The sequence below is a fragment of the Aulonocara stuartgranti genome (genome assembly GCF_965226115.1).
Source record: "Aulonocara stuartgranti genome assembly, chromosome: 23".
NCBI classification, from domain to species: Eukaryota; Metazoa; Chordata; class Actinopteri; order Cichliformes; family Cichlidae; genus Aulonocara; species Aulonocara stuartgranti.
This window is the reverse complement of record NC_138958.1, coordinates 2188773-2200882: the sequence shown is the minus strand read 5'-3', so window position 1 is coordinate 2200882 and position 12110 is coordinate 2188773. Positions and strand designations below refer to the sequence as shown.

General features: G+C 42.4%; 1 protein-coding gene across 1 annotated transcript in view; it reads right to left on the bottom strand.

Annotated features, from left to right (window-relative positions):
• Positions 1–821: 821 nt before the first annotated feature.
• Positions 822–12110, bottom strand: part of LOC309700408 (uncharacterized protein) — a gene marked incomplete at its 3' end in the record, with an annotated part of 44830 nt that continues 33541 nt past the window's right edge. Inside the window, exon 4 of the mRNA XM_082523927.1 lies at positions 822–1149. Coding sequence (XP_082380053.1) covers positions 822–1149 — 328 coding nt within the window. The remainder of the gene's footprint in view (positions 1150–12110) is intronic.

Here is a 12110-nt window from a genome sequence, read left to right as displayed (position 1 = left end):
AGGCCACACCTGGCCAGGACACCTGGTGAGCTGTGCTGCAGAAGCACAAACATGTCACCAATGGACAGTTTGTGTGTGTGTGTGTGTGTGTGTGTGTGTGTGTGTGTGTGTGTGTGTGTGTGTGTTGTTGCCAGCAGCAACAAGCTGATAACAGTGTTTCTTTCAGAAACAGCGAGATGTAAAAAGTGACCAAAAACACCAAATGAGTTACGGAAGCACCTCTGAATTGATTTTCTGTGGGTTAACTGAACAGTCAGCTTGAGTTTGAGTTGAGGCAGTGGATATGATGGAAAAAGCAGGCCGTCACGGCTTATTGTTGACAGAGAAGATTTACAGACATGAACTTTCATGTTCCTCTAATCCACTTTCCATTGACACCCACTAACACCCTCTAGAAGCTGCTTTAGCCATAATCTTTGTCAATCTGATCGAGAACTTCAGTCATTTTGTATTTTTGTTATATAGAATAGCAAAATTAAGCCTACGAGTCTGAAAAAAGTCTGATTCTAACTTGTTTTGTATCCTGCTCTTTGCCTCTTTTTTCCTTACTGCACCCTAAGAACCAGGTGAGCCTGTTTATGTGGTGAAGACTTAATTTCTTACATATTGTCCCGTGTGTGCTGTCCATGGTGCTGAAATTTACACTTGAGTCTCTGTTGCACTGAGAAACTGAGGGCAACATACTGAAGCACTTCTGCCCTCTGTGAAATTGGGCACAACTTGTGGAAATATGAGGAGAAAGTATTGAGACTGTAGAACCACAAATAAACTTAATTTGTTTTAACCAATTGGATAACAGTTTACTCACCGCTGTACTTTATTTACACGAGTCTGTGCAGATACTGGATGAGTGTGCTTTCACCGTGAAGCTGAAAAGGATATGGCCACTCAGTGATTTTCTTGGCGTACTTCCTGACCACGTTGTCCTCGCCGAAGATGAAGAGCGACCTGTTGACGGTGAAGCAGTTCTCCCTGACCGGAATAGGGTTGTACAAGGCCATGGTGCGGGCACGCTGCGCTTTGGTCTGCTTGAAAGCTGGAGATATACCACCTGTAGACACGGCAGCGCCATCGCGGTTCCGGATGCGCTCTGACCCTCCATCCCCTGAACTCAACAAGCCCGGGACGTCGTCTCCGAAACGGGCCATTCTGTTAAAAGCAAACCACACGGGAGGTGGGATGAGAAAGGGGAGAAAATGCGGTTATACTCTCCTAGAAAGCAGGGCGCGGTACCGCGCTCGGCGTGACAGCGGCGGGGTGGCGAGATCCTGATCAGTTTTAGACCATCGTCAGGGTTTTTTGTAACAACACCGCGACCGGTGCTTTTAAAGTTAGAAAAGAAAAATCACAGAATCGCTCCAGTAAGCAGCCCGGACAAAACCCCGAGTCAATTTCCCCAAATAAGTCGCTTTGCGCAAAAACACACAAGTCCCAAAAAGTAATTCAACTCGTCTTCATTTAACAATCCGCCACACCGAGAAAACTGATTCATTTTGCTCCGTTTTACATCCAAGCACTAAAATCTGAAAGAAAAGCTGCAACAGGTCACGTCTTCAGCCATCCTCAGTCCCCTGCGCGAAAAGCAGAAGAGCAGGTTGATCCATGGATTTTTAAATAAACTAGCAACAGTCCACTGACTAATTCAGAGCACATCTCCCGTCTCCTCTTCTCTGCTGACCACCTACCAGCAGAGCGACCAAGAGCGTGCGTTAAGAGCACGAAGGGAAAAGAACTTTGACATTTTCCATGCCAACAAAATAAGCTGACTGTCTCTGAGACGGGAAAGAAAAACCCGCCTCGTCTGCAGCAGGGCAGTAGGTAAAGGAAGCGTCTCCTCTTTCCCCCGCAGTGTGAGAGCAGGAGGAGTGAACTGTGTCTCCTAATGCGACAGGATCAACACTAATAACCTCTGTCCAACCTATGCAGCTCGCGAGGTGTGAATATAGTTAACAAATCGGGTGCTGACAGGAAAGAAAGACAGATAAAACACGAGTCACGGGTGGAATAAATAATGTCAGCATATAATGGAAACAGTTATTCGCCTCAATCTCCAAGAGATTATGTCTAACCACACATCAAGCATTAGGTAAACGACTTATTCCAAAGGTAAATATTTGAAATAGCCATAAGTCATAACACACACGGATTAATGGTTTCAGTAAAAATGTGCGCAACAGCCTTTTAAAAACCCCAATGTTCACCGGATCACTTATACAGGTCGGCTGGTCAGCTTCTATCTGAACAGAGGCCACGCTGTCATATTTGTTTTGACTTTTGTTGTTCACCCTGCTCGGTTCACACCTCAGGGAGAGCAACCCGGATGCTGCTCACGCATCAGATCTGACGAGGAGTAAACACCTGTTGTTAAATACACTCAGGAGGACAGCAGCGAGCTTCTTCGGCTAATTACGGGGTTCAAAACCCACTATTGCGAGTCACGTAGTGAGGGCGAGTCACGCTGCTGTGTGAGGATGATGACACGTTTTCAGAATGAAGGAATAAAATCTTTATATAGTCGCACGAAACCTTAATGTGGAACAAGCAATAATGAGAGTCAGCTTATAAAGTTAATCCTTGTTAAAAACAAACAAACAGATAAATAAATAATGAGCAACTGCACTGGATGACATTTCCATCATCATAAAAAAGCCGGACACTTCTACTTTGCAAATCCCGCATGTATCAGTCTCACACACATCAGCGGGCTTTAAATAGGCTGCTCATTATCACACTAAATGTTAATTAATTTACAGCTGAAAATAGCCCCGAACCACTTAGACTACACTATGCACTGGATTTAGGAAATTACTGAAAAATGTATATTTGTTAACTGCTTTTTACAGCTTTAAAATAGGCACAGACAGGCAAGAATGTCAAAGTACCAAGAAGAGGATTGACATATTAGTGATTTGTAACCATAGGGACAAATGTCCAAATAAACACAGCCTCGTCTTTGACGGGTTGGTAATGAGACTCTAAACAGTCCCTGCCCAAAAATATATGAACTCATATGTATAACTTCAGCCTTAAAAGGTTTTATCTAATGGCACAATTGAGGGAGTTAATGCAAAAATAAAATCCACCGGCTTTCATCAGATAATTTTTCTAACTGACAGAGAGAGAGAGAGTAAACGGATGATGATGGAAACAGAAGACAAAGAAAAGAGGAACCACAGGGGAGAGTTAACCACGACACCGGCACTGATGCGGCTTTTGTAATGGTGCTATGACGAAGGCAGTGATCAATGGTGTGTGGCTTCCAAGTCATTAGTGCTCCAACACATTATAGGCGTTAAAAATAGAACGCACAAGAGGCAAAAATATCTGACATTTAAGCTGAAGAGACGCCTCGGATTTCCCCGTAACAGTCCGTCGGAGTGATGAGCCAAAACTATTCGGGGAGGAAAAAGAAATTAAAAAACAGCTACGCTCCATTTTTTTATTTCTCTCTAACAACTAATTGTCTGATAAAAATGCTACTTCTGCCACTTCCTCTGTGCACCGCTAAGCGAGTGATACCATTACATTGTTTCTGCCGGAGTGTGCAGCAGCAGCAGTCACAGATTTCTTAGCTGAGAGGTGAGGGGTGAATTATGGTAATTAGGTGTTAGCGGCAGGGATGATTAGAGGGAAGGGTGACGGCTCCTTCCTGGAAAAGACAGCAAGCAAAAGGTTACAGTTTCTTTGTTTAACATGTTGCTTTCAGTTCAGTTTCTCTCTAATGAAAAAAACTTTTAGCTGTAAACTTACTTTGTTGACTCAAGTCAGATGAAACGGTCCCTTTAGCTCTGATGAGGCATGATGCAAAACTACAAGAACTACAGCGAGGTCTGGGTGGGGTTCATTTTCTGTTTTGTGGTCGGTGGTGCTGACCTAGGAACAGTAAATCTTCTTCTCTGGACAAAAGACGAACGAGGGTCTTGATTGATTTCATTGATTTTGAGCTGCTGGAGAGCATTCTGACTGGATTTCGAAAAATCCATCTGGCTGGTGTTTATCTTTTCTAATCAGCTATCAAGTTGGCAGTTGGGGTTGCTGTAAATCAAAAGCTACTTTTGGTGGTTCGATGCCCGGATGCTCCAGTCCCCATGCCAAAGTATCCTTAGGCAAGATACTGAACCCCAAGTAATCTCTGATGCATCCCCTGGTGTGTGAATGTTAATTAATGTGTGTGAATGTTAAGTAGAAAGCACTCAGGGTATGAATGGGTGTGATGGGTGAATGTGGTACAAAGCGCTTTGAGTGCTCAAGTAAAGTAGGAAGCACTATATAAGAACCAGTCCACTTTCCATTTGCAGTCATGAATGTACATTTTATGTAATAAAGGCTGTTTTAATGGTTCTTCGAGTACACAGTTGTCAATTTACATAAATTCACTGTTGGATCATCCAAGTTTTTCCAGACTGTGGGTAAACAGTCCTAGGAGGGATTTTCTGATCATTATTATTTTGATATTGGAGAAGTTAAAAGAGAAATAAACATCATATTGGAGGACGTGGTAATTACATCTATCAGTAAAAGGTTTAGGAATAAAAAATAAAACGTTGATAATAAAATATCATCACTTCTAAATATTATTTGAAATGCAGCTTAATATAAAGTGTGTGGGCAAAGCCCTGATCAGATGCGCCAGCTCAAAACGAACTCGGTGTCCATGTGTCCAAGCGTACAAAGATTTTCAAATGTTTTCATGATTTTCATTAAATTTCTTTTGCAGCTACGAATGAGTCTCATAAAAGCTACTTTTGGCCGCTCCCTTATTCACAAGGCGTCGCCACAGCAGGCAGCGCCGCATGTTTGACTTGGCAGATTTTTTACGCCGGACGCCCTTCCTGATGCAACCCCAAAGGGATTTGTGTCTCCTCCCGGGATCAAAGCGGGGCTGTTTCACTCATTGGGCAAATGTGTAAACCACTACACAGTCTTAGGGTCGATTTTGGCTTCCCAAATAATTACATAAATCCGTTAATGATCTTTCTTACAGGGATGCCAGAGGCTCATTTAGAAGTTTATGGGAGACCTTAACTAATAATCTGTAAAAGCCAAATTTCCTGCTTCCTGTATTAACAAAAGCAGATTCAAACCTGCCCCCCTACGCTTTACCATGATAACAGTATTACTGAAAGGAAATATTCTAGACAACAGGCACCTACTTTGGCATTTTAGACGTGTTGTTAATGTTGGAAAGTCTATAGGAGTGTAGCTTGCAGAAAATCTACATCAGGAACATGGACATGGCAGCAGGTTGACAGTCTCTGCTCCCGTAATGGGACTTGGTGCCACAGAATGAGAGATTTTGGTTCAAAAATAGAAGTGTGAACGGAGATACCTGGCAGGCATCTATCTGAAACCTGAACATTATTGTTTCTCTTCTCCTATCAGTTTTGAAACTTACTCACCGAGCACACGTATGAACAAACGTGTGCATGCACGTATGTTCATTTGACACTTTTAGTCCGTCATTGCTCAGCAACGTATTCCCACAAAGCTCCCATGTGTTGAATTCAGGTTGCTTAACCCACTTTCTGTCATGAACATGAACTAATTTCATGATACTGTGCTCCAGTTAAGCCAGACAGTATCCATCTGTACAAATGCAGAAATAAACTGAATCTAAAAAAGGAAAAATTCCCCAAGGATTAACTTCCTACCTTACAACTTTTCCTCAACAAACAATGACAAAGATTGTGGTTTTGATAGACTGATTTTTTAAAAACTCAGTCCCACGGTGACTTGGAGCAGAGAAGTAAGAAGATGACACATTCATGAGGCAGTACTGTCTGTGCTCTGCAAAAATATCTGGGAAGGCTGGGACAGCTTCAGTGTCATGGTGCCACCTCAGCAAGGACATCAAGCTCACACGTGCTCTTCAAAACAGAATTATGAGACAGAAATGAGACAGAAATGAATACAGCATAACGTGTAACAAGAAAAAGGTCTCCAGTGCAGCACAAAGAAGACTTTGGGGCATAAAATGTTCCAGATTCTCAACTCAAAGTTAAAACTTTAACACTAAATAGAACATAGTAGCCACTTTATTAGATACATCTGTTCAGCTGGTCATTAACACAAATGTCCAATCAGCCAATCACATGGCAGCAACTCAGTGCATTTAGACATCTGGACACGTTTCAGAAGATCAAACTGAATGAGAAGAAGATCTCACTGAGGAAGAAAGGTGAAAAAGAAAAGTGACCTTGAATGTGGCACAGTTGTTGTTGGTTGGGCGAAATATTCAAAACCATCTCCAGGGTTTACAGATCTGAAAGTAAAGATCCAGTTCTCTGGGCGCCTTGTTGATGTTGGAGGTCAGAGGAGAATGGACAGACCGCTCTGAGGAAGGCAACAGTAACCACTCCAAGATATGCAGAAGAGCATCTCTGCACGCACATCAAGCCTTAAAGCAGAAGGGCTACAGCAGCAGAAGGACACACCCAGTCAGACTCTGATGAGTCTCGATTTCTGCTGCAACATCCAGATGGTAGGGTCAGAATTTATCGCAGACAACATGACAGCATGGCTGGACCACCAACAGTCAGCTACGTTCACTCGAGCACGTCTACAGAACATCATCGAGGACTCTTCTCATGCTGGCCACCATCTTTTCAATCTGCTGCCGTCTGGAAGGTGCTACAGATCAATAAGGGCTCATCCCTGCACACTACAGAAAGCTTCCATCCAAACGCCATTAAAACAATTAACTATATCTCATAATTGTATCTCTATTCTACTCCAATGCTGTGAGCAATGCTTTCTTAGCATACTTTGAGCCTCTTAGTACCAACCGAGCGTAATTAAAAAGGCACGGCCTATCTGTGTGTTGACGCTGAGCATTTATGACCGCAGCATATCGATCTTTGATGACACACCACATCACAAAGCTCAGATCATCTAAAACTGGTTTCTTGAATAGTTACCAGATTTCAATCCATTAGAACACCCCCGTGGGATGTTGTGGAACAAGAGATTTGCATCACGGACGTGCAGCTCACAAATCTGAATCGTCAATATGGACCAAAATCCCCGAGGAATGTCTCCAGCACCTTGTTGAAGAATTAAAACTCTGCACCAACACGGTGTAAATAAAAAGTTGCTGCTGAATGCAGGATAGTAGAGTACAATCATAGAGAAAACATGTTTAAATAGAGGTTTACTTAACAAAGCTTTGAGATGCTCCATAGAATAAAAAAATCCATAAAGACATTTTAAAACAAAAAAACAAACAAACATATAAACAACAACAGATCAGAAAAGAAATAAACAGGCTAAGGTGGGCTAATCGATTCATAAAAGCCTTGCAACAGAAGAATGTTTTAAAATACATTTAATAGACAGTCAATAAGAGTCTAATGTGAAAGGCCTGGTCCCATTTGTTTACTAGGAGTCAGCAGAGGTGCATCATTCGTAAATTAGACTCCTATAAATGAGTTGTATGATCTAGGTTATTATTTAGGTGTCTATTTTTTCATCTTTAGTTACACTTTATTGCAAAACACAGCGGAGTATGTGAACTCTACTGAGGAAAAAAGAAACGAAGAATTAATCACTGCTTAAATGAGAAGTATTTTAATTGGAGCGGTGTAAGTGCTGGAAGCTAATGCAGTAGATAACACACATTATTTACTGTGTGTGTGTGTGTGTGTGTGTGTGTGTGTGTGTGTGTGACAGAGAGAGACAGAAACGTAATATAAGGAATCTGAGTGTGAGTCAGAGTTGTCAACACAGTTTCATCAGTGTGGAGAGCGCAGCTGATGACAGCCAGGGGAGGAGCTTTAATTGTGCAGGTATTACAGAGCAGACCAAAACACACCCAGGCAATCCCATCATAACACGTCACCAGAGTTTCATAATTGTTTTTCTTGTCTCCTCCATTACGCCACTCCATTATCACACTGCTGGAAGTAGACACTTCCCTTTATAAACCTCAGAACCTTCAGTCCACAGCATACAGCCAAGTATTTTCAACGGCTATGATTGAACATAACAGCCTTGGGTCTTTGAAGAGATAAAGTTTGCTCGGGAGGTTTCGCCGCTCTAGGCGAACCCCTGCATGATGATGTCACATGCAGCATCATACATCCTGGGATGCAAACAAAAGTGGCCTTATTCATATCGGCTGGGCCAAATTTGAGAAACGTTTAGATACCACAATAGCACAGCTGTTCTTCCTGCAGTCACACATTAAGGCATCAGCGCCATGACACCTCACACGTCATCAGCTCGTTTCAGTGCTTTAAATCTTTATAGTAGTCCTGCTGTTTGTTACAGAGCATGAAAATGTCACGGGGGCATGCCAGCAAAACACACACACACACACACACACACACACACACACACACACACACACACACACACACACACACACTACAAAAGATGTATCGCTGTAGCTGCTTGCAATTTGCTTGAAAATGAAATTTGCAAACTGCCTAACATTATGTGAACTTTTAAATGGATCTGTTCCAGCTTTTGCTGTAATTAATAATTCAAACTATACACAGAAATACCTTCTGCTGAGCCTTTTTGGGCTATGCAAGCCTGCAGTCATGTCACTGGGCTTAAGGTAGTCCTGCAAAAACTAAGCACACCCTATGATTCTTGTAGAATGACTTTTGAAGGATCAACGAAGTAATTATTTACGATACGACTTTATCGCTTAGATTGTTGTGGAGGAATTTTAGCTATTAGTTTATATATTTAACGTCCTGCCACCGGCTTAGAGGGAGTGTAGATCTAGACTTATGACCGTTCACCTGTTCCCCAACTTTGCCCAAGCGTTATCTGTTGCACAAATGTCTGCAGATTCTAAAATACGTTTGTATTCAGAGGAGTTTATGGTCAACTCAGTGCATTTAAGTGTCCCAGTCCTGTGAGTCCTGTCATCACCCCTCCACCACGTGCTTGACAGGTGGTATGAAGTGTTTGGTTGCTGCACATTATGGCCAAACCTCTTTTGTGGTGTTTTTCAAGAACAAATTTGCAAAGCTAAGCCATGCTGTCATGTTCTTTATAGAGAGAAGACGTTTTCAACTTCTTAAGTCTTTTTCTAATCGTACTGTCGTGAATTTTAACATTTATCATGTTCATTGAGGGCTGAGTCTGACATGGAGCTCTTTTTTATTTCGTTGAGTATTGAACAGTCTGACCTTGGGGAGAGATGCTGGGACCTGAATGCTCCAGACCAGCAAACTGCAAAATCCTCAGCTTTTATAGAGGTGCTCACACCTGAAGGTGCTGCAGGAACTCAAACTTATTTTAACAGTTGGGTGCACAGAACATGGAGAAGGAGCTGCGCCAAAAAAAAAGCAAACAATCTGTTGCTGTTTGATCAAACAACGGTCGTTTTCTGCATTGTGGTCACAGAATAATGGATTGCATTTATATAGCGCTTTTCTAGGCCACTATTCATTCACTCTCACATTCACACACTGGTGCAGGCACAGCTGCCCTGGGACAGAAGCGAGGCTGCCATATCGCGCCATCGGCCCCTCTGGCCAACACCAGTAGGCGGTAGGGTAAAGTGCCTTGCCCAAGGACACGACGACCAGGGCAGAGAGAGCTGGGGGGATTGAACCGGCAACCTTCCAGTTACAGATGAGCTTCCCAACTCTCTGAACCACGGTCGCCCAAGTAAAACTTGGGCGCCTGAAGTAAAACTTGGACGCCTCCACACAGTGGACAGCAGCCTCCTTGTAAAAATACCATATATATTCAACATTAGCTGAGTGAGGCAGCACAACATCACATTTAATTTCAAATTAATGACCACAGAGCCATGAATCCCTCTTTACTCTTTGTTTGGCGCTCTAACACGGTCAGATATTGTCTTCATTTATTTGGAGCTACTGCTCTCTCCCTCTCAGCGTATGTCTCCAAAGAATACCGGCTGATTAAAATTTTCCCCTTTTCCCCACCACAGCCTCCTCTTGTACTGGTGTAAACTTGTTTCTGCACTTTAGAGTAAGAAAACAAACAGAACCAATAATTATAAACCTTTCCCTTCTTCTAATCACACGAGCCCAAGTAAAACTCGAACAAACTGGGGGTGCACGCAAGATTTAAGTCAATTAGATGCAACATATTCTGATTAAACTAACGCAAAAAATAGTGAAGTGAGGGCGTCTGCAGCATCAGCAATGCAAGCAGCGAGTGGATGCGTTTCATCTGTGCTGTGGAAGAGACAAGCATGGACCAGCTTTTAGTCTCAGGTGAGCCGAGTTACACGATGAATCTCCCCTCCAAGAGGATCAACGTTGATACAGTAGAAAACCTACAAAGTACTTTACATTATGTACACAGCAGTGTGTTTGCCTGTGGCAATAAATGATATTAAATATGCGAAAACATTGAGAAAGCTGAGGTTTATTGTGTTATCACCAGCTGATTAAACTGTTTCTCTGTGTCATCGTTGCAACATGCAGTCCTGGACACGATGGACCATCACGTATACGAGACCATAACAAAATGATAACACACAGTTTTGGAATTAACTGCAGAAAACACAAAACAAGCTAATTGATATAAATATGACTGTACTGCCAAGTATGATTTCTGAGAGTTTTCAGTTTCACATGCAGCACAGCAGCTGTGTGGGGTTAATGATATTATATTTCTGAGTACAAGACTTTAATGCTAAAAGTGTCAAAAGTGTTCTCGTTCAGCAGCTTCAATATCAAACACTCAAATCTCCAAAAACCACACGTGAAGTTTCCCAAGAATAACAGCTGTGCTGGGTCAGCGTGTTATCGCCCAGAGCCCAAAAGCTCGGGTCAAACACAGACGGACCAACAGGCGACAAAGCCCAACCTATTGATGTGTTGAGATGAAGGGACCAGGGGACTGGACTATATTTAGCTTCATTGAGATGGTAATGGCTGAAACATGAGAGGACCTGTGTGTGTAGCTGGCTGTGTGTTAAGCATGAGCAGTAGAGGAACCATCATTTGAACGTCTGGGCTTCACATTGGGAAGAGTTTGTTTTTAATGATGGAAACAGGAATAATTAAAAGTGGGTTCGGAAGATCAGTAGTCATCCATCTGTAACAACACACAATGGAAACAGCAGCACTGCTGCTTTCTTTCCGGGCCTCGTTCAGCGCCCAGAGGAAAGATGATGAAACACATTTACCCCGTGGCACATTCTTCTTTCTTTCTCTCTTACCCACCTCTATCTCTGCAGCTGTCTTAACCTCTCTCCCCCTCTTTCTCCAGCCAAGATTTCTGCCTTCCACTGTTGTATTCCTCCACTTGTTTCCTAGCAACTGAACTGACATGCCCCCTATTCTCAGCCCAGCAAATCTGTTGTTGCAACCCTAGATTTTATGGAACAGCCCACATAAATCATCATTCCCCACAGGGAGCAGAGTTATGTTCGATGCGTCGACTGCCTAGGCGTGCTGTTAACCTGGTTTCCACATGTACTGCGAGTTTCGAGTGGTAGAAGCAACAGTTGGGAAGCATGTTTTAGGTGTTTTTAGACACTAGTTGAAAGCTGCTGTTTCCAGTAGATGTCTGCTGTCACATGCACTGAATCTCTTATGGTGATTGATTCATTCAGAAAAGCTTTATGCACATTTTAAAAACCAAAGAAAGTTCAAATAAAAGCCCCGCAATGCAGTGTTTGACACCAGCGCTGCCTGAATCATAATGTAATATTCACATCATACAATATACATTTTTGAAGCCCGTGTGGGATTAATCCTACACATGTCAACACATTTTATAGCAAATTTGAATACAACTATGAGTAGTCTTTAGCATTTCCACTAATATGAAGCAATGTCGTACAATGTTTGCTGTGATGACAAGGAAAAGGTGTAAAACTGTACAATCTACATGAATAATGTATTTTTGGAGGGCATCATTATGCTGCAAACTGGAGAACAAATTGTCCAAGGAAAACTCAAAGTCACTGTAGGTTCATCAAACTGTTTCCATCCATAAGTGAAGCCCTCAAATGAAATGCAGGTGACATTTTAGGCTCATGTCTAACATATCTAATAAAAGACAATGTTAAAATCCCCATGCATATGTGTCCTAATATTACCAAGCTGCTCCATGAATACTAAAAGCTGTTGCATGTTGCGTAACTTTTCCTTTGGATAAAGTCAAAA